Source organism: Etheostoma spectabile, chromosome 1 (genome assembly GCF_008692095.1).
Source record: "Etheostoma spectabile isolate EspeVRDwgs_2016 chromosome 1, UIUC_Espe_1.0, whole genome shotgun sequence".
In the NCBI taxonomy this organism is placed as follows: domain Eukaryota; kingdom Metazoa; phylum Chordata; class Actinopteri; order Perciformes; family Percidae; genus Etheostoma; species Etheostoma spectabile.
In genome coordinates, this window is record NC_045733.1 from 65,753 (window position 1) to 93,683 (window position 27,931).

At 40.1% G+C, this 27,931-nt stretch overlaps 1 protein-coding gene across 3 annotated transcripts; it reads left to right on the forward strand.

The window, feature by feature from the left end:
- The first annotated feature begins 262 nt into the window (after nt 1-262).
- On the forward strand, nt 263-27,880 carry LOC116690550 (ras-specific guanine nucleotide-releasing factor 1). 3 transcript variants are annotated; one of them, XM_032517611.1, is made up of 27 exons: nt 263-897; nt 6,210-6,316; nt 7,967-8,114; nt 8,901-8,993; nt 10,422-10,675; nt 10,809-10,888; nt 11,217-11,410; nt 11,640-11,749; nt 11,954-12,072; nt 12,632-12,792; nt 13,350-13,413; nt 14,320-14,462; nt 14,733-14,815; nt 15,253-15,501; nt 17,753-18,126; nt 18,606-18,722; nt 20,700-20,870; nt 21,757-21,863; nt 21,991-22,103; nt 22,679-22,739; nt 22,874-22,980; nt 23,165-23,249; nt 23,355-23,552; nt 24,296-24,375; nt 24,494-24,611; nt 24,701-24,769; nt 25,238-27,880. In XM_032517611.1, the coding sequence occupies exons 1-27, from the start codon at nt 622-624 to the stop codon at nt 25,328-25,330; spliced, it is 3,774 nt and encodes a 1,257-aa protein (XP_032373502.1). In that variant the 5' UTR covers nt 263-621; the 3' UTR covers nt 25,331-27,880. The 3 variants fall into 3 exon arrangements, with proteins under 3 accessions (XP_032373502.1, XP_032373510.1, XP_032373519.1); XM_032517619.1 differs by lacking the exons at nt 263-897; nt 6,210-6,316 and adding an exon at nt 7,719-7,789; XM_032517628.1 differs by lacking the exons at nt 263-897; nt 6,210-6,316 and adding an exon at nt 7,799-7,849.
- The last annotated feature ends 51 nt before the right edge of the window (nt 27,881-27,931 follow it).

The following is a 27,931-nucleotide window of genomic DNA, read 5'->3' on the forward strand; positions in this document are numbered from 1 at the left end:
GAAAGCACTCCTTTCAGATGTTTGTGTTCGTCTTTGTGTGTGTGTGCGTGTGTGTGTATGTGCGTGTGTGTGTGTGTGTGTGTGCGTGTGTGCGTGTGTGTGTGTGCGTGTTTCGGGATTCTCCACATGAAGAAGCTGCGTCTCTGTGGCTCCCGGAGTTTCTGTCCAAGGTGCTGAAATCTGCTGCTCCGAGGACGGCTCACGTGACTGCGCTTCTTCCCTGTGTCAGAACAGAACAGGATACTGTGTGTGTGTGTGCGCGCGCGCGCTCGCTTGTGTGCGCGTGTGTGGGCTATGCACGGGGACACCTCAGTCCTGATCATGAGCGATTCGGGCTCACGAGGAAAGCTTGTCTAAGACGGCGTCGGGGGTTGTTGTGGTATGCCCGCAGCGTGGAATTACTGTATTTGAATGTGTAACTTTGACTCCACTGCATGTGCATCCTTTTCTTCTTCTTTTGCATTTCTTTCGCCGTTGCAGGCATTAGTGTGGCAACTGTGGACGGGCACACGGGAGTGGGCTGCTGCCCACCAAATCTGACTGTGTCTCGGAGGTGCTGAGAAGAAGAACATGTAAGAGTCCGCAGGCATCCCCGCAGATCCTCCCGGATTTACAGCCAAAATGCAGAAAGGTCTGAGACTCAATGATGGCCACATCACCTATCTGGCTCTTTTGGCGAAGAAGGATGGGACCAGGCGAGGTTGCCTGAGTAAGAAAAGCTCAGACAACACAAAATGGCATTCAAAGTGGTTCGCTTTGTTGCAGAATATGCTATTTTATTTTGAGAACGACTCCAGCTCACGCCCCTCCGGACTGTACCTGTTGGAGGGATGTGTTTGTGACAGGGCACCGTCACCGAAACCGTCTCTCTCAGCGAAGGAATGCTTAGAGAAGCAGGTAAGATATCGATCGCACGGGGAGCTCCCATAAGTCTGACAGACTGACACTGTTAATGTGATCCGTCTCACTGAACGGACGCACTCTGAAATGTTGCCTGTTGTGTTTCTCCTGATGAGAGAAACTTGCTTTTGTCAATGTGGTTCTCAGCGAAAGCAACAATTACAAGAGGTGGTAGGTGCTATTCTGTATGCGCAGCAAAATCTCAAACGACACAGTTGCTGTTTTTATCTCAACATCTAGCCTATTTATTACGCAAACAATGTCCCAGAGATGTTCACTTGACGTTTGGTGTTACGCAATGGCGTCAGTGACTGATTGATTGTCTTGATTCGGCACTAAAATAGCCTCCCAGCATGCCTCAAAGGCGACTCGTCAAAAAATACAAAAAAAGGGACTGTGGTTTAAAGTTGACAGGATAAATGCAATTTTCTGTGAAACTTTGCAAACATGGGAACTGGTTTACTTTTTTTCCATTTCCTTTCTTGTATCATCCCAATATTAGTTGCAGTAGGCTACTTTTTTTTTATATAAGCGAGTGTATTTTTAGACATCTCAAATTTTCAGGGATTGCAGCTCATATCTAGGGAGTAAACTTAAAACAGCCTCCAAACTTTGCAGGTTGCCATCTTTTCGAGGAGAGCTGCCCCTTCCCTCTCGTTTTGACGTATTGATTTAATTCCTTGTCTTGATATTAATAGCATCCTACCTTGGCAACCGCTCTCCCCGGTTCATAGCGGCTCGGTTCATTTGATAGCTCTCTCATTGTCATGGGCGTGTTAACGACAGCCATCAATGAAACCCAAACGATGTCCAATGTATGCTTTTGTTTCTCAGCACATCCCCCATTTGTTTTAAATTCCTCTGGCATTTAGTGTCATGCATTAACATGTGCTACACAGTTTTTTTGTTTGTTTTTTTAATGCCAGTGTGACAGGGTCAGAAATAATCTCAGTAAAAGCACGGAGAGAACCCGTTTCTAGGGGTTAGGAAGGCTGCTGCTTGAAGGAATAAACCTTGTGGCATAAAAGCATTTAAGAGGCAGAAAAGTGGTCAAGCTGCTGTGAGCTGTGACTGCAGTCACCTTCGGAAATCTGCTCTGCCAGCTGCAGTCTTTTTCTGCAGCAGAGCCCATAAAGAATTGAAGTCAAAAGTCAAAGTGATTAGTAATTTGATCTTTTTCAGTTGTCATAACCTTCATTTATAAGGCAAAAAGGTTTTTCCACCAAAGCCATTAACATGTGAAATTTGGCTTTTGGTTATTTTCCTTTTGAGGGTATGTTCTGTATGACTGACTATAGACTGTAGGAAAACCTGGACTTTAGGCCTCACAGGCAGGTTACACTTTATATTTACACTATATATTATAGGCCTACCTGTGAAAGAAACAAAACTGATTCAACCAATAAAAGGCAACTAAGTTTCATTTTGTAAACTATCACGCACCATTTTGTTTCGTGGCATTGTTTTGTCTTTCTTTGATTATGATTTTTGGCCTTTTATGGATGCAACAGAGGACCCTGGCCACACAGGAACTGGGAGCATTGTACTTCATGATCAGGGACTTAACCCCTTCAGGCCATCATAGATTTGGTAGGTCTTCAGAGATGGTTTATTTTCCAAAACCTGTTTAAATTAACGTTCAGAGCAAGATTAAGGTACACCTTAAAATCTGTCCAGTTTTAGGCAACTAGAAGAAGAAAATGTCAAGTGCAACAATACATTGTCAACTTCTAGTGTGTATGACAAAAATCATATCAAACATTTCATATCTATTCTAACCTACGGTGATTGAACATGCACCACACTTTAGCATTTCGTTAAAATATATCTATTTAAAACTTGTAACGATTTTGCATGAACAGAATTTGGATGCTATACTGCCAGACTAAACCTTGCATCTGTCAAATTACTGTACAGTAATGACAATTTTGACAAATTTACCATCTTACTGTAGGTTGTATGGTTAGGAACCCAATCTTGAGTTATAATATTTATACGATGACTGTATAAATGACAAATAAAGGATAGACGCCACATAAATTCATTGTAAGCGACTGTTGTGCGGTGGCTCCTGCGGGTTTTGTATGCGTCTGTTTCCATTAGCTGTACCTGGTGTTGCTGTCCGTGGTACTGAACTCTGCTGTCACGTCATGTTCTTCAAACACTTGCTCTCTGCTCTTTGTTGGCAGAGCTGTCAGGATTAGTATCAGTGTCACCAAGAGGGCGTCATACAGATTTGCCAGCAGAATCTTGACGATTCAGAACAAGTTTATCATACCCTAGACATCTTTTTTTTCTGTAACACAGTCAAATTTAGGTTTTTGGGATTGCAGTCCTCAGCAAGAAAAAAAACACTGGTTGTTTGTCATTTTCCTAACAAGCCATGTTTTTGCAGTCATGGGAAATCTAACTTCCTACATAACGATCAACTTTGTCGTTTAGTTATAAGAACTTGTTGGTCACTCTCATAGCGTAAGCTGTTAAACTTAAAAACTGCTCACCGTCAAGCATATTTACTTAAACCGTGTTAGGACAAGAGCTCTAAACTGGGGATAAAAAAATGGACTGAGTGACATCTATGATGACAGCTGTTCATGCAGGCTGTTCCAGTGAATTTAACAGTGAATTAAATGAATTTGAAAGCCTTCAATTAACATAACACAGTCTTCTGTTCAGCACGTGTCCCTTTACATAATATGTGTCAGGAATAAATTCTCTCAGAATGTGTTTTTTGAGTGGGGGTTTGACGTTTTGTGCGCACATATATACAATGTGGTTGTGTATTTTGCACAAATACATGCTTTTCATGTGTGAGTGTGTGTAGTCAATCATACCAGTGTACAGGTCTGTATGTCTACACACATCTGGACACCTTGCAGGACTCTGTGCATGGCTTGAAGTCTGTATTTGCCTCACTGTGTCTTCCTGCATACGCCGATGTTGATCTATAAAAGGTGAAATGAGGACAGAAAGAGTAATTAATGCTCCAGGTGTCTAAGGGCATACAGATTTCCTTTTCACTCTTCCCACTTTGGAAAAACAAATGATGACAATCGAGTCAACGAGCAGACTGTAGAGGTCTGAGATTTCTGACATAAACCTGTTACATATGCAGATTACAAAAGATTTCTGTGTGTCAGTGGTGTGTGTGCATGCAGCCTATGTGTGTGTGTGTGTGTGTGTGTGTGTGTGTGTCAGAGCTTCAGGAGGAATGGCAGGGCGAGCACTGGATCTTATCTGTCTGTGACAGGGAGAGGGACAATGCAGCGAATAGATGCCAAGCCAACTGCCACCTTACAGGGCTACAGCGCTTTTTATAGCCCTCATTCCTCAAGAAGGCAAAAGATCTTTCTCTCCCTCCCTCTCCGTCTGTCTCTCCATTCGCATTGTATTCTTTGGAGTGTTCTACTTTTTAAATGTTCTTATTCCCCATTTAGAAGGCGAGCTACGTTTAAGCCCACAGTTACTATGGCAACCCCTATTTGCATCTGAAAAAGTGCATTTGAAGGGGCCAACGAAATGTGCAACAACATGCCACGGCATTGTGCTTCACTTAGCAAGTACAGCAAATGTGGGCACATGAGAAATGTGAGTTGATGACGGGTAGAGGAGGGGAGAAGTGGAAATGCTTGATATGGTTTTGCTTTAACAGTTTTATTTGTTCCATTTATATATACAGTATATACTGTATATTTATAAATTGTGAATTGTTTGTTGTTTGAGTGATTTACATAGATTTCTTTGAACCTTTTCATGAATGTATAGTATAATCTTTAAGTGTAGGTCATACAGCAAACAGTTTTATAAAACAGCATGACTATGGGCAGTGTAAAGTAATCACAGTAATTCTCAACAATACACCTGAGTTTTGCCGGCAGGTAAACGTGGAACTGGGGGCTGGCACTGTTGCTCTTCATCTGCTTTGAAAATTGGTAACCCTTCCATTAAGTTACCAGCTAATGTTAGCGCTAGCTAGCTAGCTAGCTTTGGTCGACAAGGTGCCAGCAAAATGCTAAGACATTTTTAGGAGACCAAAATATTCCAAAGTTTTATTTCATATTTTTTATTTAAATGGGATCATAATTTGATCAAATGAACATATTGCTGTATTGAAGAAGACTTGAAACTAGCGGTTGAGCCCAAACTCATTCTTTTTTTTTTTACTTCCCTGTTGTAAATCAAGTGAGAATTAGGGTCCATTTCTCAATGACTTCTTTAATCTAACTTGATTTTGAGCCAGTGAAGTCGCCACCTGCTGGAATTTAGATAAAATGTGTTGCGTTGTTGAGGCACTTCATATGGCTTTACATTTCACGCCCGGAAGTTGCCAATTGAAAACCACTATTATCATAATGATGAGATATATAAATATGTTAAATCTTTTCTCTCTTCCAGGTGAAATTCAAAACCTTTTCTTAATTGATTTTAGACAACAGTTTACTACGGGCTATGATGTCTCACTTACCGGGAGATAATGTCTATGTGGCAAAAAAATGTGGTGACTTGGAGCTAAATACAGTTCCCTGAAAGGCTTGACATACCAGTTCACAGAAAGCGGGAGATTGGAAGCACATTACTGACAAAGAACCATTCTGCTGCTCATCGGGAAATATGGAACATTACTCCCCTTCACAAATGATTTGCTCATGACTTTTGGGAGGGATGGAAAATCCAATATATTGGATTTGTGGGGTTCTATTTACAATGCACAGTGTTATATAATTTGATGTGTTTCTAGCACAAAAAGGCTCTACTATTATTGCAATGACCACCAATTTGTTGATTTGAGGTTGTTATCTGATAAGCCTATTAGAAAACAATTCCACATGCATTTTCCATAATTGCCATAACTTAACCTTTAAGGCAGTAAGGTCACTGGAGATAATTGATGAGGGAATGAAAACAGGTGAGGACGCAGAGGCGTTTGTCACTAAAGTGCAGCCAATGGGACAAAGCAAAACAAAACATGGCGTCAGTCGAGAGGCTTCCACCAATTCAGGGGTGAGTTGCCAGGTTACAGGCAGAATGCACATAGGCTGTATAATGAATCCCTGCGGACTTTTCTCTTCGAGTCTCTGTCCTACTCATTCACACACGGGCATGCATGTGGATATACATACAAATCTAATTTCAACAAAATGCAGGTTTAAGAAAAAGGTGGTCATTAATGACGAATCATGCAAGGTTTTCACTTCCAAAGGGTTTTCCTGCAGATCATCTAAGACACAATGCACTGTACATATTGAAGTATGATATTCTCATTATATGCTTAACAAATCTTTGACTCTTTCTATCGTGTCGTTTTTCAGTACTACTTTACGGTCACGTTCAATCATGACAACCAAAAGGCTTTGGAGCTGCGCACGGAGGACGTCAAGGACTGCGATGAGTGGGTGGCTGCCATCATACAGGCCAGGTACTTCTCACACATGACCTCTCCACTACATATACACATTTAGCTGAGGATGGTCTGAGGAGGGAGATTTCATTGACAATGTGTGTGTGTGTGTGTGTGTGTGTGTGTGTGTGTGTGTGTGTGTGTGTGTGTGTGTGTGTGTGTGTGTGTGTGTGTGCGTACGTGTGTGTGTGTATCTTGCTCTGTAGGAAATTGAAAGGATTTTTAAGCTTGCCGGTTCAAAAACTGTACCAACCCATAGATTAGGGTTCCATTTTTAAATTTATTGAAAGGCATTCAAATCAACAAATCTGGAGATACAATGTTTTTCCTTAACAGCATCAAACTAGTTTTATCTGATACTGCATACATATCTGCCCTGGATATCACTTGCACCGTGTTCTCCTTTGAAAAATAAAAATCAGAAACCAAAAGCATTGAATGTTTTTTGGTTTCACAATGGCTCCGCCTAGTTTTAGTTCAACAGAATATCTGAAATCTGTCTACATAGATGGGGAGTTTATTTCGATTCAGCCAATCAAATCGTGTATAAACCAGTGACACTGTGTTAGACATGCGCTACACAACACAAGAGCCACTGAACAACAACCACATTAGTTTTCCTACTGCAGTTTTACTGTATCTAACTTACAAACAAACATTCTCTGTGGAAACCTGCACTGCTAACGTCAATGTGTGTACTAGCTAGCTAATTAGTTAGTTTATGTGTAATATAAATATACATAAAGATTTTGTGCATTTTCAATTATCCACACACATTTTGAGAGCGAGGAATCAAACAATTAACGTATTGCATTAACGTAAATATTCTGTAACTACATCAACTTATAAACACTGTACATATGCTTTCAATTCCTTCTAAATCAATGAATCATGTAAATTACAGTTGTTTTACATATGAACTTTAATTGCTGCATGTTAACATTAATAAGCTGCGTTTAGGCTCCAATTTTGGAATTGGTCAACATATTTCCTTCTGTGTTGCCACCCCTAGAACCCTGCTGCTAGCGTGGTGTGTTAGCTTCAAAAGTCTCATTAAGCTGAGTAGGATGCTAAGGACTACCGAATGTAAACAACCACGGTGTCCTCTGTCATATATATTCTGCCAGGCTTCAGATTGTCCCTCAAATCGGATGAATAGAGTTACAGAAGTTTGTAAATTCCCCCTTAAGATTCAGAGACAAATAAGGATCATGAAAGTCAAGGGATACAATCAGACTAAATGTCAGCATGTAAGCAGGGCAATGAAAAACTGTATTTGCATAGAATTATAGTGTTTTTATAAAGATTTCTGATGTGCTATTCTAATACTTTGAGTTTCTTTTTTTACCACCTATTTATTTCATTCATTCCACTTTAACAAGCTGTTTTGTGATGTTGAATCAAATCAAACTAAAACCCTTTGTTCAACTGGGTAATGCTCAGCATTATTGCTCATGCAGAAGCAGCTTTTGCACATGGTTTGCTAAGCCCGTAAGTACAGTATTTGAAGAATTGTTTTGTGTGAGTTCCTGTGCTCGGTGCGGACGTAAGGTCTGTGGTTCATACATATGCTGTTTAGAAGTCTGCTTTTGCTTTGATAAATCAATTGAGAGCCCATGAAACATACGTTAATGAGATCCTTACACTGTCGTGTGTGTTTCTTTACAGTTACAGGAACCTGGCGACAGAGCATGAGACCCTCATGCAGAAGTATCTTCATCTACTCCAAATAGTGGAGACGGAGAAAACGGTTGCCAAGCAACTTCGACAACAGATAGAGGATGGGGAAATCGAGATAGAGCGGCTAAAATCAGAGGTAACCTGTCTTGTTCTTTCATGCTAGTAAAACCTGCAAGTGTGTGTTTTGTGTTACTGTATGCACACAGTGGAGAGACAGATAGACTCTGAAATCCAACAGCATAAAGACAGAAAGGGCGATGGACAAAGGTCAAGACCCAGATTCCAAACTACAATTTTGTGAGTTCATGGTGAGCATCACAGCTTGTAGCACCCCCGGGATGTCCTTGTTAAAGCCTCTGCAATACTGTGGAGTGTTTTGTGTCCTAATTATTCCGTCTAAACTAGATCAAATGCACCTCTCTTTAATGTGCTAATGGCTATCTCCAATTGAATTGAATGTTTTCAATATGCATGACTCAACTTCTATTGTGCCCGATACCGCAGCCGGCACCACAGCATGATAATGAACTGTCTCACTTTTCATGGCTAAAACATGTAGACCTAGTAGTAATGGATTTTGGGTTGTTTTGTTTAATTTCAGTCCTTTATTATTTAAAAGCTGTTTTATTATCAATTCCTATTCACATACTGTGTCAGTCTAATGGAGAGTAAATAAAACAGGGTTGACTAAAACAACTTTGATGCCACTGGTAGAGTGTGTTCATACATGAATTCTTTGAATTTAGTGAACGGGCGGTAACAAAGTTGAGCAAAAAACACGTGAAAAAATACACTGAATAAAGCATTCATAATCCTAATAAAAACACAGAGTAGTACGAGTAGGATTATAACTGCATACATTGTGAGGTACTTGTCTCTGCCCACTCAGTCAATGCAATGTTTGATTTGTGTTGGATTTCAGATCGCTGGACTGCTTAAGGACAATGAGAAGATCCAGTCAAATCCAGAGGTACCTCCCAGTGAAGATGACACAGAGATTAAGAAGATCAAAAAGGTGAGATCTGGCTGCTTTGGTGCTGTGCAGTTTTAAAGGAGAAAGCCGGACTCTTCTTTCTTTATCAAAAGCAAATGCAAAGAAAAAGACCAAGTAGGAAGGAGGGACGGAAAGTTTGACCTGTTCCTTCATTGATATGTATGGTTTCTGAAACAACTACGGTACATCATCTCTGCACCTTCAGGTTTTTATTTTTAACCTTCATTTATTCAGGGAAGCTCACACTCACATTTACAGCAGAGAGCTCCTCAACCACCAGCTTCTACTTTCTTCAGCTCTACTTAAGCAGCTGCCTGCTCCTTAATAAGGTTGGAGAGTTTGGAAAGTTTTGGGAAGCCAGTTAGCTTAAAGCTAAGGTGACAAACCTACATATTATTATCACCGAATTCTGAAGTTGCCCTTTGCTCTGCAGAGCGTTTTAGTATCTTTGGTGCTTTAGTTGCCTGGCCACACCTTTTCTGTATTGGTTCACTCTCAATGCTCTAAAACTATTGTTTCCAGCTGCAGCAGGTAGCTGTATTCAAACATTTGCAAAGAAAACTTCCGCACACTATCTAACTTGCAAACATTATATAAAGTTTATTAGTAGGCAACGTTTTGGTGTAAGACCATCTTCAGGCAAATAGTGTTACTTTCTGACGCACCTGTCTGAAGTTGTGGATGTGCAAAGTGTTTTTTCTGAGCTGTATTCACACACCCAGTAACACATAGGTAGATAGATAAAGTTAGCAACTGTCTGGTGGAACATTTACCAACTAAATAAGGAGACATTGTTTTCAGGAGTTGGTGAGAACAGAGTTTGAAGGATGAATATTAGACTTACATTTTTCAGGTCAGCAGAAACACAACTAAATGAATGCCTGCAGGTTGTGCAAACAGGCAACCATTTGCAAGCACGTTCTCCTTTGCAACTTTATAAGGTAGTCGTTGTGTAATCTTTGTGTTTACAGCTTGTTGTGCTGCCCCCAAATGACTAAAAAAATCCAGAACCAGCTTTAGCTTGTATTCAGAGCAATGACAGACATTGTCTTCAAGATATGGATCTGAGTCGGACTTGACTAAAGGTGTGCCTTCCTTTCCACTAAATTGTTACATTTACTACCAGGAAAGACTATCTACAGTGACTGTCCATTGCTATCTAATAATGCTTAGTGTAAACAATGCTAATTGCAGTTGTAATGAACTAAAAACATAAATAAACTAAATTAAATACTGAAACGTTATGCGACTCTATTGGAATCCACTTTCCCAGATCACTTATTTTCAATGTGATACTGTACAGCCTGGCTGTCCTAAAATAAGGTCTGTCCAAATGTTTACCAAAGATGCAGAATGAGTTGGAGGACTAAATACTTCTTTTTGTGTGTATAAGCACACACACATACAAAAGGTAGCTTAACTTTTGTGTGCTAACCTTTTTTATCACAGGTCCAGAGTTTCCTGCGAGGTTGGATTTGCCGCAGGAAGTGGAAAACCATCATCCAGGACTACATCCGTTCACCCCACGCTGAAAGCATGAGGAAGAGGAACCAGGTGGTGTTTAGCATGCTGGAGGCCGAGGCTGAATACGTCCAGCAACTCCACATCCTGGTCAACAACTTCCTGCGGCCGCTCCGCATGGCCGCCAGCTCCAAGAAGCCGCCCATTACTCACGATGATGTCAGCAGCATCTTCCTCAACAGGTAGCTGGTGGTGAGACTGGTTGTTATTGTGGTGTGACTCGGCGTAGTGGGAGCTGCCAACTGCTGTGAACGTGAGAGGGAGAGCAATAGAACAATAGCTGATAACCACCATTTTGCTTATTTGTTTTATCAGTGAGACCATCATGTTCCTCCATCAGATCTTCTACCAGGGCCTGAAGGCCCGGATAGCCAGCTGGCCGACACTGGTGCTGGGTAAGCACAGTTCAGCAACATTAAATCACATATAAAAAAGAAAGATATTGGGGTCTTTTTTTGGATACATCTACCTGTGAGACTGTGAGATATATATGTACACCAGTATAACAACTTTTTGAATTCAGGTGTTTGCAGAAAGATTTACAAATATAGAGCAACTATAGCGACTCTTTTTTTTAAATAGAGAGTGATTTAAAATAAGTAGCCTATGTTTTTAGCTCTTGCTCATTTGTTGTTGTGTCTTTATCTTTGTTAGATTAAATGTTTTATGATTTAGGAAATGTACTTGTTGTTCATGAAGATTTATGAAGATTTTCCTTGACAGCGGACCTGTTTGACATCTTGCTGCCCATGCTGAACATCTACCAGGAGTTTGTGAGGAACCACCAGTACAGCCTGCAGATCCTGGCCCACTGCAAACAGAACCGAGACTTTGACAAGCTGCTGAAGCAGTATGAAGCCAAGCCCGACTGTGAGGAGAGAACACTGGAGACCTTTCTCACTTACCCCATGTTTCAGGTAAGAGTTTAGGGCTGCAGTACTATTACCTAATCCTCACACAGTTTCATAAATTATTCCGTGGAACTTATTAAGGTTGTAAAGTACACCGTTTCATGTGCATACACATATACCTACTTTCTTTTGAAAAAAAGAATACAGCTCCACAGCTCAGTGCTCCAACAACCATGTAGTTTGTAGATACCAATTTTAATAAGTGTGTCAAACATATTTTTCTTTTCTCTCTCAGATCCCTCGTTACATCCTGACGCTGCACGAGTTGCTGGCTCACACCCCCCATGAGCATGTGGAGAGAAATAGTTTAGACTACGCTAAGTCAAAACTGGAGGAACTTTCCAGGTAAATCTGCTTTCAGCCAATCAGTCGAGCAATTGACAATATATTGTACATTGTGCCACATTATATGATACAACTCAAAGAAACTTAGTGTGTATAAATTAATACAGAGATGTCGATCATATTCTTGTGAGAGATGCTCTTTTGTCAAGGAATTGAACATACAGCTTTAGCTGTGAAGTACCTGAATTCATTCTCTCCTTTCAGAATCATGCATGATGAAGTGAGTGAGACGGAGAACATCAGGAAGAACCTAGCTATTGAGCGGATGATTGTGGAGGGTTGTGAAGTTCTGCTGGACACCAGTCAGACATTTGTTAGGCAAGGTAAGGAAGCAAAAATAATGCATTACGTTACTCGTGACTTTACTTGTGTTACTCAGCACAGCTCAGTGCTGTGGAGTAAAGTCTGGCTACACCATGCAGTGTCATGGAAACTGTTGCATAACTGAGAGTATAGGATGACTTAAACACAAATGCATGAATATGGATTTTTAAATTGAATAGCACTAAGAATGCTGACCACCTGTGCTTGACTTGTGCAAAACAATATACCCTAAGGGCAGTTAGTTGTCACGCTGACAAAAGTGGGAATGTATTACAATTAAATAATTATTCTTCTACATATATATTAAATCACCATACTCACACATCTCTTCTGCAGCCTTTTCTGTTATGATGCGTCACATGTACTCTCACCAAGATGTTCAACACCTTCCTCTATCTCTGCAGACGTGACAACAATAATTACTGATGCACACATTAAATTATTCAAAAAAAGGCTTTTGCAGTTTAAACACTAATTAAAAGATCAAGGTCAAAGTCAAATTCCGTGTGTGTGTGTGTGTGTGTGCGTGCGTGCGTGTGTGATGCTGACACTTCACAGGTTCCCTGATCCAAATCCCAATGAGCGAGAAAGGGAAGATCACGAGAGGCCGACTGGGCTCTCTGTCTCTGAAGAAAGAAGGCGAGAGACAGTGTTTTCTCTTCACCAAACATCTCATCATTTGTACCCGAGGCTCCGGGGGAAAACTTCACATCACTAAGGTACAGCAGGACCTGATACAAAAAAATGTACAACCCAAAAACTTGAGTTAAACTTTTCTTAAATTGTCCTAAAATTGATCAAACATTTTCTGTACTGGTAGAACCTTTTTCAAGCAATTTGGGAGTTTGGAATTAAGATTTCCACATTTGAGGGGTGAGACATTGTTGACAACTGTCATGGAGCATCAGTCTTTCAAATTTGAGATAATAGTCATATTCATTATTAAGCATGCTAATATGATATACATCTTTTTAAATAAAAGTACACGACTAGGCATAGACTGACATGTGACATAAATTGATAATTATTAAGTATAATATGATATATACATAAAATAATAATCATCTAATTTATCTTCTTTTCTCCAAAAAATATTTGAGTCACATCTAATCAAATCCTAACATTGACACAGATTTAAAATGGCACTGGTGGAGATATAAACAAAGTCAGTACCTATTTCAGCGGCATTTGTTAAGATTTCCTAAAAAATATACAGACACCTCCACATTCTATGAGCTGCTATCAAATATTATGTGACCTTTTAACCCTGTTACAGAATGGAGTGGTCTCTCTCATTGACTGCACACTGATGGAGGAGCCAGAGGGGACAGACGATGAGTGTAAGCTACTTTAAATGTCTCTTAATATATGTCTGTTAATATAGCTCAATAAACGATTGGTCTTTGCATCACATTCTCTGACTGTTTGCAAATTTACCAAAGACAAACCGTATAACAGTCAGCGATCAAAACTGTAATTGTACTTTTTTGTGCAGCGTATTTCCCTAAGAGTCCGAGCACTTGCATCATTACCTTTCTTTCCCATAGTAACTGTTGTGTGGGGGATAACAAAAAGTGAGCATTTAGAATAATTCAGTATAATAAACTGCAGATAAATAACATGTTGCATTCTTTTTCTGATGAGCGAAGTTTTTTTTGAGCCCTTTGGGTGCAAAGACTGACAATTCTCCATAATAATCCTGTTTACATGACCATCCAGAGAGAGCTGTAGAAGTATTATTTCTTAATTCACCACCATCAAATTCAACCAAAACAATCACATTCATAATTGTTGACCGGTATCACAGGATTCAATCAAGAAACCACAATGGATCATTGTGATTAATAGTGTTGTGCTTCCATGCTACTCTTTCTACATTAGAGGCTGCAGATGGAAAACACGTATCTGCTGCGGCTTTTAAATGATTGTAGGGATTTCATCATCAGAAGGAAAAGGTTTTTATTCAGTGGAAAGGTTTTTGATACACATAGATAGATTCTCATAGGATGTTTTTTTTCTTAATTTTTTTCTTGATTCTTGATTTTAAATAATTCTGAATGTACTGTATAGAGTAAGTCAACATAAAAAAAACATTACTGAACTTAGCTAAAGTGTACATTTTTTTTCTTATTTCGTCATTTCTGTTGTTTTGTAAGTTCCTATTACTTCTTACAGTGTTGCTCTCAGTATAGTTAATTGTTTTCCTGTCATAGTGAAATGAAGATTGTTGAATTTGTGCCTTGCAGCTAAAGGGGAGCGGAGTGGGCAGGACACAGAGCATCTGGATTTTAAAGTGATGGTAGAGCCCAAAGACGTCCAGCCCTATACCATCATCCTGGTGGCGTCATCCCGACAGGAGAAGACAGCGTGGACAAGTGACATCAGCCAGGTACGTGTCCTTACTTGCGTGATAAGACTGAACATGTTCCATCCAGCAGGAGTGTGAAATGCTGATTTGACTTAAGCATCATTAGATGAACTCAAACTAAAATTAGAGCTAAGGCTGTACACTGCAAATAAATGTAATACCAAGATTATAATAGAACATCTCTTATGGCTGTTAGGGGTAAAAACTTGTATCGTCCACAGGTTTGTGAACTCCCTCACCCCCCTTGCTTTGTTATACTCACAGAGAGCCTTCTGTCTGCTTGCCTTACAGTGCATAGACAACATCCGCTGCAATGGTCTGATGATGAACGCCTTTGAGGAAAACAGTAAAGTCTCCGTGCCACAGATGATTAAGTGAGGGTCTGCTACCACGCAGAAATGCATACATTACACATGCCCAAACAGAGAAAAGCATTGCATAAATACATGACAAATGCATGTGGTCCCAAACTCATACATTTGTACATATTATGACATAACATAACCCATGCTCTGACCCTATCACTACATGCCTAAACCTTAGCCTTTAAACAGCAATTCAAAATGAAAACCACACACACACAAACACACACACACACACATATTCTTCACTTTCAATGTCTCTCTCTCACAAACACTGGTAATTTTATAGATTTTTTTAAAAAAAATTTTCATATACCAAACCCATAGTAATGTTAATGCTCTCCCCAATGACCCACACGTGACTAGAAGTGTGTACTAACTGAATAACTGCATAAATACTGGGAGCTAAATCCCTGTGAGTCGCATTCCTAACCTCAGTTAAAACGCAGGTCGGACACCAGCTTGTACTGCGATGACGTCGATATCCGCTTCAGCAAGATGATGAACTCCTGCAAGGTGCTGCAGATCCGCTATGCCAGCGTGGAGCGTTTGTTGGAGAGGCTGACCGACTTGCGCTTCCTCTCCATCGACTTTCTGAACACCTTCCTCCACTCCTACCGCGTCTTCACTAGCGCTGACGTAGTGCTGGACAAGCTCATCACTATCTACAAGAAGCCCATCAGTGCCATCCCTGCACGGTGAGTGATCCCCTGAGTGAGGCAATTCCAAGAGGTTTGATTAGGGATTTTATGAGCTCACTGGTATGAAATTGTCCTCACTGCCATATTTTACTTGCAGGTTAATAGAGAAGGTTTAGAGATGGCCCCTTTCTGTTGTGAATCCAACATTTGATATCTTGTTTTGGTTACACTGTGTGTACACATTGTCTTATTTGTTTGGTCATTTATTCTTCACCTCATGTTTAAATTATAGTCGGTATGCTTGGTGATCTGTGGATCGCGGGAACCTCTTAGTTCATGAAAAAAAACCTTTAACTTTGATGTACCAGTTGCAAACACAGCTACAAAGATAGATCTTATTAGTCTGAATGGCCAATCCATGTAGCTAGTAGTCTATATTCTTGACGATCCGCCGGAGTTCACTCATTTAGGCCGGATATCTGTTGCCTTCGTTTGTGTGTAATTTTAAACTCCGGCTGATTTGTGAGAACTATGGTTAACCTTTTGCAAGGTAAATTCAGACAGCTAGCTAGACTATCTGTCCAAACTGAGTTTTCTGTTGCATTACTAAAACAACTTTTAAACGTACACATTTTCCACCAAAACAAGCTCCTTCCGAGACTTTTTTGCAACGGCACCACAGGTTTTCTTTGGTTTTTAGCACTGTCAAAGTTGATTGTGATTGGTTTAAAGAAATGCCAATAAACCATAGCACGTTTTCCTTCAATCCCTGAATGCTATGCGGAGTAGCCAGACTCCTTTCAGCGTGCTTTGGGGGAGAGTCCGGCAAAGCGAGCCTATGTAGCTAGTGACGCCTGAAAAAGGAACAAAGTTTACATTTACACATAATTTTGTCCTGAGGGTGCAGCAACAGTGCTGTAATGGTGCAGTGAAAAGGTGGGACTTCCCCCGGTGTCTGGATTTGTGTTTGCTCTCATGTGGGCTGTCTGTAAGCAGCCATCATGTTATCATACCCTGTCCAGGTAAGAAGGGACTAGAGGAGAGGCAGTGACAGGTCACACCAACACATCCACTCCTCTGTCTTCTGTCCACCATCACAGTTAATTGGGTCCTGCATCCACCCACCTCTTCCTAACCCCTCCTCTTTTTTCTCATTCCTCTCTTTTACCCTTTTCCATTCTCTCACTTTTCTTTTTCTTTCCAACAGTCTGACCATTCCTCTCTCCGCTGCACTGTCACCATGGCAACCCTTCACTCTGCTGCAGGACCCCACCCTCTCCCTCTCTCCTCAACTTCTTTCTCCCTCCCTCCCTCCCTCTCTCTCTCTCTCTCCCTCCCTTTCTCCCATCATCTGCAGCAGCTGTACGGTATTAAATATTGATGGTGGTGTTTTGCTCCCAGACCCTGCTCTCCTCTCCTCTTCTCTCCTTCCTTCTTTTTGTCTTACTCCTCTCTCTTCTCCTGCTTCATAATATCTTCTCGTTTTTCCTCTTTCCCACTTAACTTGTGTTGTTTTCTGGCGCTCCACTTTGCTTTTATCGAGCTTTGACTTTCTCATGTTCTTTTCAACTCCCACTTATCTCCCTTTCCTTTCATTTATACTCCCAGCCTCCCCATTCCCATCTTTACCATTCTCATCTCCTTTCTTTTACTGTTTTGCAAATTTAGGAGAGGAGACACAACATGGCAGCAGCTAACACCATACAGGGTTGGAGGCTTCCCATTCGCTCACTCTCAGCCAGTAGCCTTATGGTGGAATCCATATCCACTATGTTGCTTCTCTCTCGCCCCCTCCCTCCCAGTCTCACTGTATTTGCCCCAGCTTTTTTTGCACTGCACCTCTGTCTCTTTGTCACACTTTTCCTCTCTCTCTTGCTTTCTCTCTCTGGCTCCCCTTTTCTCTCTGTTTCTCTCTCCCCATGTCTCTATGGGCCTCCCCTGGGCTGGTTGCTGTTGGCAGCACCCGTGCCTCCCACACTGTCACTTGACATGCTATTTATAGGCCTTCAGAGGGGGTGGCTCTCAGTGCAAGGAGGATGCTGTCTTAAACAATGTAGCTTAAATAAAAGAGGTAGGAGCTCCCAAAGAGCCCTATGGTGAATGTGGTCCCTCTCTACTTCTGTGTACAGATACCAAGTTCACCATGCACTCCCATTATTACTATTTCTCTCCTGTCCTCTCTTTCCTATTCAGGTCACCGGAAACAACTACTCAAAATCCCAAAAGTGTTATTTTTTCAGTAGTGAAAAATGCTCTTAATGTTCATCCTGTCTTTTTCTCCTCTTTTTCATTCTCACCTTTCCTGCAGTTCTTTGGAGCTTTTCTTTGCCAGCAGCCAGAGCAACAAACTCCTCTACGGCGAGCCACCCACGTCGCCGCGTGTCAGTCGCAAGTTCTCTTCCCCTCCTCCTCTCTCCATCACCAAGACGTCCTCACCCAACCGCCGCCGCAAGCTTTCGCTCAACATCCCCATCATCACAGGGGGCAAAGCCCTGGACCTTGCTGCACTCAGCTGTTCTCCCAATGGCTATGCAAGCATGCACTCCACCATGTCACCCTTCAGTAAGACCACCCTCGACATCAACAAGCTCTATGTGTCTAGCACCGTGGCCAGCAAAATCCCCGATGAGGGAGAGACCAAAGCGGAAGGCAAAGCTGAGGAGTCTGTCCTCAACAAGCAAGGTCAGAATAACTGTCCAAGGGATTTTGCTCAGTTTTAATGAGGTTCACTTGTAGTGCAGTAGGATTTTTATAAGCCCACTGTGATCTTCATATCTTGTATGTATCCTCAATTCATACTAGAGCAACTTTTGCTGTTTATCGCATTAAGTGTAAAAAGTGGTACAGATGTATGTTTTACATATGTAAGAGGTGTATAGAAAATATAGTCAGCTTTTTTTCTTCAGTTTCCTTTGAGATTGAACAACAAAAGAACAGCAGTACAGTTGTTCCTATGTTTTATATACTTAAAATCCAATTTAAATGTTTTTAAAAATGGTATAACATAACATTAAACTGACTATGATTATTGACCATAGATAGACCATAGAATTCTGCTCATTTTTTTGTCTGCAACAAGCTCAACCCAACAGTTATGCCCATACATTTCTTCTTCTTTGCTGCCTTTTTTCTCTTGAAAGTGAAAAACTTTTTTTGTCCAGATCTGTGTGTCAGAGAGGAATGTGATGGTGAGCCAAGTCAGAGTGACGAAGCAGAAGCAGAAATGTCTCCTCCGAAATCACCATCAACACCCAAGAACGTCAAGTCCAAAAACTCTGGTGCAGTATGACTTTGTCTCTCCGCCATTGTGTTGTGACCTAGTGTTCTGTTAAAGCGGTTTTATTTCTGACACACTTTTAGAACATTTTGTGATCTACTTTTGAATCCCAACCCACAAGTTAAAAACAATGTAGTGGGCAAGAATATAAGAGCTGGCAAACTACAGTAGCTTAGCAATTTGTGCTGGTGACATATAGAGTACTTGCAGTGGAATGTCTTGGTGAATTAGAATATGAAATAAATCAAATCAATAATAATTAGTAAAATGAAACACATTTAACAGGCCTGGTTTTCTAATGTTACATTATCTATGAGCACTTCATTGAATCATTCCATTGGCAGATTACTGAGGAATTAAAAACCACCTAATATAAAATAAGCACTTGAATTGAAATTAAATTTAAAAAGACCAATTGTTCAGTAGAACTGCACTGGAAAGACCAACACCAGTTTACTACACAGAAGTATCAAGCTTAAAGCCATAGATCAACTTGTACACTTTATTGAAGAGTTAGATGAGAAGATACCAGTCTCATGTCAGTAAATATATGTAAAAGAGAAGCTACCGCTACCTGCTGTTTAGCTTTGCTTAGCATAAAGACTGGAAACAGAAGGAATTTGCTAACCTGTCCAAAATTAACAAAAATCCATTTACTGTACCAGCAACTTAAAAAAATTACAAATTAACCATAACCCCCAGTAAATCCACAACATGTTGTTAATAAGTGAAAAGATTTTGCCACACAATCTTTGTGTTAAGCTAATGATAAGGGTGTAAGTTTAGGATCCATTTTGACCATCCAGCAGAGTCAGATTGTGCGTGAGAGGTGTAAAGAGGTTGAGATAAAAAGAGTAATTCTCTCATAGAGTTAAATAAACCCTGCTGCAGTGGACGGTAGCAAACTTTTCTTTCTTTTTTTTGAAAATGACAAACGTAACCAAATAAGGTCTTGATAAAAACCACCCACATCCTCCTGGCCCTCCCCATACCGCATAGAGAGGGGGCATCCACCCCGTAGGTAGTCAGGCACAATTCATCCCCAGTGTGTTCTCTTCCCACGGTGCTGGATGCAAGGGAAGCCAGTGCCTTGTGTGAGTAGGTGGAAGGAAACCTTGTACCTTAGCAACGATGTGCATGTTCTTCTAAACCGCCCCCGGCTGAACGGAGGAAGGCAGAGAGGAAGGGAGGGAGTGAAGGAGGGAGGCAGAGGCAGACACAGTGGAGTGTACACCGTCACTGCCACGAGCTGCAGGACACACTGTGTTGTGTCTGTATTGGCTCTCTGTTGCCCTCCACTGGTCAACAACTTAGTATAATTATACACAGTATTTATACACAGCACTTCACATAAGGAATCAAATCACCTTTAATCACCTAACCAGCCACCCTTAAATTCCATTTCAGCGATATCCTGTCAGAGGCTTGGAAATATTTACTGTAAGGCAGGGGTCTTTAGCATTTTTTAGGCCCCCTTAGCTGAAAGTGAGACGGAGCAGAGACATATTGTATAAAACTGAGTTGCATATTAACCTGGGCCAACAATAACATGCAGGGCAGCCTGAAGCCTTTATACATAACTGTTTATGGTGCTTACAATACAAAGATATCAAAACAAAAAAAAATGATATAATCTTATATTATACATAATGTTTTAATGTTAAATATACACAAACGCACAGTGAATCCTTCTGGCTATCTCACCTATAGGCAATTTTGTGTAAATTAAAAAAAGAATCATATATGGGACCATTTATCATTGATAATAATATGTTGGATTTGTGTTTTGGTATATTTTCAGACACATTTTAGTTTTGGAAAAAAAATCTTTTTTAAATGATTAAACAACAACTTGGTGCCCCCCCCCCCCCCCCCCCCCCCCGCAGTAACTCTGAGGACCCCTAAGGGTCCCGGACCCCCTGTTGAAGATCACCGCTATAAGGGTTGTAATATTGGTGTTTTGTTTCCCTTCCTCTAGAGTTTTCCCTGTTTTCCTTCAACAATGGCATGGTGGTGTCATCTTGCCGGGAGCTGGACAATAACCGGAGTGCCCTTTCTGCCGCCTCGGCCTTTGCCATTGCCACCGCTGGTGCCAATGAGGGCACGCCAACCAAGGAGAAGTACCGTCGTATGTCGCTCGCCAGCACAGGTCAGTCACATGAGGGGATGCTACTTCTGTTGACCAATACAAAGGCTTGTTGAGGACTATTATGGAATTAAAAGTAAACTACTGTAATCTGATTGCATAAACAGTAGCTCAATTCTAGTTTAATCGCCACATAAAACTCCTTGATTAGGACTTTGTATTTGTGGTTGGATTATTTAGCCATAGTGACTTGAAGCATGAAGCCGTTGTATGCTTCATTACCACAAGGTGGCCTCCAATCAAATTAGAAATGGGAAGTACTCTGTTCATTTTATGTCATTATTTTAGCTGTGCAATTCAGTGCAATTAACTCATAATACTATTATTATTATTATTATTATTATTATTATTATTATTATTATTATTATTATTATTATTATTATATTTATTTTATATTCACACTTGTATTAGGAAACAAACTGATAATTTTACCAAGTGAACAAGTTTTCTTTATTTTATTGATTTCATTATAGGTGATTGTTGTCATACATGTGGCAAAACTAATGAAAAGTGATCAACTGTAAACTGTTTGTTGTTTCACTGCTCAAGTTTCCTGAATGTCAGGTTACTGTGATATGTTGGTTTCATCCACACAACATCTCTAATGCTGTTAGTTGTTGTACTTGTACTGTAATATTTAGAAACATTGGACAGCAAGAGTAAAGTCTGGGGAAATGAGGGGGATATAAACGTGACTGTGGCAATGGCATTTACATTTACATACCTAATTTGTTATTTAAATAGTCAGATACACTGTTTTCTTCCGTATCTGGAAGTAAAATAACAAAATGTAAAGGAAATAATCAGTACGCAGGTAAAGGTAATGGTGACATCACACAACTGATTGCTTTGTGGTATGGAAATTTAGTTGGCTGTCACTTTGTTCCAGGTTTTCCTACAGATCAGAGGAATGGGGACAAAGAGTTTGTTATCAGGAGAGCTGCCACAAACAGAGTCCTGAATGTGCTGCGTCACTGGGTCTCCAAACACTCGCAGGTAAAGTTCACTTTCCCTTCTATTGTTTTCTTTTTTCTTTGTTTCAATATATTTTTTTGTATGCCTTTTCAGAAGAAAAACAACACTTTCAACCAAACTCTGCTGTTGTTCCTGTGTATGTCCTCAGGACTTTGAGCTGAACACAGAGCTGAAGATACGGGTAATTGGCTTCCTGGAGGAGGTGATGCATGACCCAGAGCTCTTGACACAGGAAAGAAAGGCAGCTGCCAACATTATCAGGTTGGGTTTCTGTTATCAACGCTTCATCACACATACAGTCATATTTGTTTGTCAGTTTCCTTTAGAAAAAAATGTTTTTGCAAAAGTATTTCTGATGCTAACTGAAGTAATGGTAATAAAAGTGGAGATACAGTAGATCACAGGTCCTGGCCTAAATCTAAGCCCTGGTGGACCTACACAGAATGCACATGGACACTGACAGTGGGGCTACACAAACTAAAGAAACTTTTCTTCTTTTCTTCTGTGCAGCAGTTTCTGAATGTCCATTGAGTGTTTTCTATTTCTCCAGGAAAGAGAGAACAGGCTTTGACATTGGTACAGCATGGCAAAAATAGAGTGAAACGCCAGTATGGTGTGCGATCCAACCAACCTGTCAGCATTCACTATTGAAACTAAACATTATCAATCCCGAGGAGCTGAAGCCAAAAATGCCTGTAACCAAAACTGAACATAAAGAGTAATCAATACCCAAGTTTGGCACTTTTGGACAGGTCAAATGTATGTATGCCTACTCAGGTAATGGCAATTGTGGACAAAACTGTCAAATATTGACAATTTTCTCTTTTTGCATGTAGGACTCTCACTCAGGAGGACCCTGGAGACAACCAGGTCACGCTGGAAGAGATCACGCAGATGGTGAGAGAACGATTACAAAAGCCCATTCAGTATAAAATAAACCCTCTTACTTCTTGAAATGACGGTGCATCCTGTTGAAATGATTTGTGCTTTAGTTGTGTTAATGCTTTTCACCGCATGTGTCTTTGTGTCAGGCCATGGAGGACTGTAAGACTGAGCCGTTTGAGAGCCACTCTGCCCTGGAGATAGCTGAGCAACTAACACTGCTCGACCACCTGGTCTTCAAAGTCATCCCATACGAGTGAGTACACACACATACATGTGTGTACGTGCATGCACACACAAATGTACAAACCCAGGCATTTGGTCTATACGATAAAAATGAACTAAGGCTGAGTGGGAGGGTGAAAGGAACCACAATACAAAGTGTATTTCGGTGTGTTTTTCCATTGTCGATTATTTGAAAAAAATATTTTTTTCTGCAGGGAGTTTTTTGGTCAAGGCTGGATGAAGAATGACAAGAACGAGAGAACTCCCTACATTATGAAAACAACCAAGCATTTCAACGATGTATGTGTTTTGTCTGTTATTGTTATTAAAAAGATAAATGTGTATCATAGATAGATAGATATCGATGTGTCTATCTATCTATGTATTTTTATCTTTTTTTGTCAGATCAGCAACAGGATCGCCACAGAGATCCTGCAGTGGGACGATGTCAACCTGCGAGTGGGGGTGATTGAGAAATGGGTGGCAGTGGCTGACATCTGTCGCTGCCTCCACAACTACAACGCCATGCTGGAGATCACGTCCTCACTCAACCGCAGCTCCGTCTTCCGCCTCAAGAAGACCTGGCTTAAAGTCTCCAAGCAGGTATCAGACGTTTCTGACATTTTCTTCCAACTGTGAAGTTAACTGGGCGCAACACTTTCAGGTTGTAGCTTAATTGTTCATGTAGTCACAATCAAGTTCAGCTGGCCCTAAAGGAATAGTTTGAGAAGTTTGATACCACTCTAATGTTTGTACACTACCAATTTTAATGCTCTCTGGCAATAATTTCCTGGAATTGGGTTGCCACTGTGACATTGAAACCAGCAGAGACTCTAGGAAGTCACTGCTCCCATAAATTGTTCCAGCACACAACTCCCTGTAAAATCCCAACTTGTCATTTTTTAAGCGTCGCTTTTTGTCTGGGTTAAACATACCCGATATAACGTGCTAATGATTAAGCTTTAGAGGTGCTGGACAGAGCCTGGCTAGCTGTTTCCAGTCTTAATGCTAGGATAAGTTTTCCCTGCTCTGGGTTCACATTTAGCGTACACATACGGAAGTAGTATCAATGTACTCAATTCCCCAAATGGCAAACTATACCTTAGCTTTTTTCCTCCAGCCACAGTGAGCAATTCAAACTTTTGTTTTTTTTTAAATGCCTATAATTGTAACAGGGAATTTAGTAAATTAAACAAAATGAAGAGAAGACAATTTCCTCTTAGATAGGCTCATAGAATTGTCATTGACTGTAAATTGTTTATGAAACTTTCAACTTTCCAGATTGAGAAGATTTCCATTACGTTTTTGATTGCTGGTAATAACAGTTTTTCTTTTCCTACTTCTAGACAAAGACTGTGATTGACAAGTTACAGAAGCTGGTGTCGTCAGAGGGGCGATTCAAAAACCTGAGAGAAGCTCTGAAGAAGTAAGTATTTAGAGCGTTTCGATTTCCTGTGCTCACACATTGTGGTGGAGAAGTTTTAAATGTTCCTCTTTATGTCAGTGTACTATAACTCTATATTTGTCACGTGTCTCGTCCTCAGCTGTGACCCTCCCTGTGTTCCCTACCTGGGAATGTACCTGACTGACCTGGCCTTCATCGAGGAGGGAACACCCAACTACACAGAGGACAACCTGGTCAACTTCTCCAAGATGAGAATGGTAGGACACTACTGCACTGAAGCACACACAATAACATGCACTTTTATATTGTTTCTGTCTTATATTGTTTTAATTTAATTTGTCTCCAGATATCTCACATTATTAGAGAAATACGCCAATTTCAGCAAACGGCTTACAAGATTGATTATCAACCAAAGGTAAGGTTAGCTTTTTGTCAATATTGTTGTATTGTATATTTTATACTTTTTTCAGGACTTTGATTACATGTTTGGAGGTATAACTTTACTCATTTTTGCAAAGTCATTTTAGTCTTCTTATTGATACAAGTCTGTTTTGTTCAATAAAAGGTATTTGCGTTAACAGTACTAAAAATTGTCCAATTAAAGTGTAAAAATTAATACATTTATTTTTCTATTTAACTAAAATAAAGTGGCGACATGTAGGAGGCAAGGTTAAAGTGTATGATCCACGCGCTACTGGGAATAATGTGTATCTTTCGTTGCTAGTAAGTGATTGCCTGTAACGATCTGACAATGACAAAGACAACAAAATTGTATATTGTTTCTTTTTTTTTTCAGTTTACAGCTTACATTTCAGTGTGTTTTAGATACATGGCATCTTGGGACACTCATTTTGAGTTTTGTCTATGTTCACTATTGCTTTAGGTTGCAAAGTACTTGCTGGACAGCAGCACAGCCCTGGATGAGGAGAGCCTTTACGACGCATCTCTAAGAATCGAGCCCAAAACTTCATCATAAAGAGGATCTCTCTCTCTCTCTCTCCCTCTCTCTCTCTCTCTCTCTCTCTCTCTCTCTCTCTCTTTCTTTCTCTCTCTCTCTCTCTATCAAACCTCTCTCTTGGCTCTCAGGCTCCAACCAACAACGCTCATTAAATATATATAAAAGGAGGGGTGACCGCTAGTGGCTCGGGTTCAAATCTGACCTAAGGCTCTTTGCTGCGTGTCATTCCCCATCTCTCTCCCACCTCAGTCAAAAAAAAAAATCACCCACGTACAAATTGCCAATCTAAGACATAAAATACTGCAAACACTATAGGGATACAATATAACGTATATAAAATAAATGAATACAAATTTGTAGTAGACAGTTATTGCAACATGAATAAACTAAACAGGGATCTAGTAAATGTGTATGCATAATGACAAATAATGTATATATATATATATATATATATATATATATATATACATCTATTAGGGCTGTCAAAATAATGCGTTAATTTTGATTAATCAATCTGTGAAAAAATAACTCGTTAAAAATAACGCAGATTAATCCATTCCATATTGACCTTTGACCCAGGGCCGTTCTAGCCACCATTTGACTGCCAGGATCATTGATTGGAACATTTACTTAAAAATGTCATAGTCATATTGTTGATTGTTATGGTCAATATTTGAACAGTAAAAATCATAATAAAAAGAGTTTTTGAATTTTAATGTCACCAATGCCGATTATCCATGGATTCATTTGAATTGAAATATTTAAAAGACTTTCACAGCGAGAATTATGTATGCGATTAATTTAGATTAATTAATCACAGGGTATGTATTTAATTTGATTGCATTTTTTAATTGATTGACAGCCCTAATACATACATTATATATATATATATATTATATATATATATATATATATATATATATATTATATATATATATATATATATTTATCCAGAGATGTAAACAGGTGTAAAACAGTATGTGATAACTATCTCGAAGTCTTGATGACCTCAAGAGTTCAGCAGTCTTATGGCCTGTGGCACGAAGCTGTCCTTGAGCCTGGTGCTGCACCAGCGCTTGCTGCGGTACTGCCTGCAGGATGGCAACCCCTAGGGGTCCCTGACAATCCTTTTGGCTTTCTTTCTGCACCGCCAGGTGTAGAGGTCCTCCATGGATGGCAGCTTTGTCCTGGTGATGTACTGAGCAGTTTCACCATCCTCTGTAGAGCTCTGTAGAGCTCTGTAGAGTGCGGTGCAACTGCCATACCAGGCGGTGATGCAGCCAGTGTGGCTGCATCACCGCAGTTGCAGTGGAGTGTACAGAAACAATATATGATAATGTACATACTATTATTTGTATTAGACACAGTAGGCTGTGCCCTTCTAGTATGTGGTCCCCAACGGACTCGTTCTGTATAATCGTTATTAGAGACTGAGTAGAAGCCCAGAGAGGTTTTATTTATATAGTTACAGAGTATTTATGTTATTAATCGTCTTAAATACCATTTTATGATAGTTATTTTCAAACAGAATACACAGATGAGAGCGCTTACAGACAAGCTATTTAGTCATATTGTATTTGGAATGTGCAGTACATAAAAAGCTATCCTTGGTCACATTGGGGGTCACATTTGACACATGATGATCAATTCCCGCTTTTCTGCTCAGATGTCAAAGTCAAAGAGAAAACTGCACATAAGCTCAGTTGTCCCCATACAAACATTCTGCCTGATTAGTACAGCAACCATTTCTTTAGCCTATTTGTCCTCAAGTGTAGCTCTTCAAAGTCAAAAGTAATACAAATATCTGCTAATCTACTAGTTGCATGATCATTAATTCAAAGTTGTGTATTAAGATTTAAGATATTAGTCCTGGTTGATTGAATCCAGCGCAGAAAAGACAGATTCTGCCACTAAAAGTAAATACTGCTAATTATTGGATGTATATTTGTGGAATGGGATGTGATTACCAAAAACGTTAAGGTTTGGAAATGTTGACACTTTTTAAGACTTTCCTTTCCAAGAAATGAATGGGGTAAAAATTGGAACTGCTGTGGTGGCTAAAGTTGAATCATGTGCTCTGATGTTTTATGTAGCCACTGAATGAGAAAGACACTTGGAAGTGTGAACTGGGAAACATGTTTTCAGTTTGGAGAGATGGGTTTTTATGCTCTGCTTCTCATCACTTTATTCCCCTGGTGGGCAACATGATGTACAGTATAAGCGACGGGCATTGTATGTAGCAGATGTAACCAATATTGAGCCACTTCATGAAGTTAAATTCCCAACTTCACTCGGACAGTAAGAGCATAGTTTGTATGGTTAATCCTCTTTGGCCAGTGCATTATGGTTTTGCCTTAATCATGAAATGGATTATGTACCACAAACGTATGTAAACTATTTTGTTCTACGATTTGCCAGTGAAGCAGAAATATTTGCTGTGTACAATATTGTGTACAGGCAGTCTGATGCATTTCCTAACGTGCAATGTGTTAAAAAACATATCCCTCGAAATGTGTTATCCTTATGATTGTTCAACTCTGTAATAAATTCTGTGTATAATACTTTAAAGCAAATGTTGAAAACAACTTATAAGTGTAACACATTCTGTATCCTGTCTAT

What these genes read in the sequence shown, in the direction of transcription:
- LOC116690550 (XM_032517611.1), top strand. Translation starts at nt 622, where the DNA reads ATGCAGAAAGGTCTGAGACTCAATGATGGCCACATCACCTATCTGGCT. An exon ending in TATGTCGCTCGCCAGCACAG is followed by an intron (nt 20,871 to 21,756) that starts GTCAGTCACATG and finishes ACTTTGTTCCAG; the next exon opens with GTTTTCCTACAGATCAGAGG. An exon ending in CTGAGAGAAGCTCTGAAGAA is followed by an intron (nt 24,376 to 24,493) that starts GTAAGTATTTAG and finishes TCTCGTCCTCAG; the next exon opens with CTGTGACCCTCCCTGTGTTC.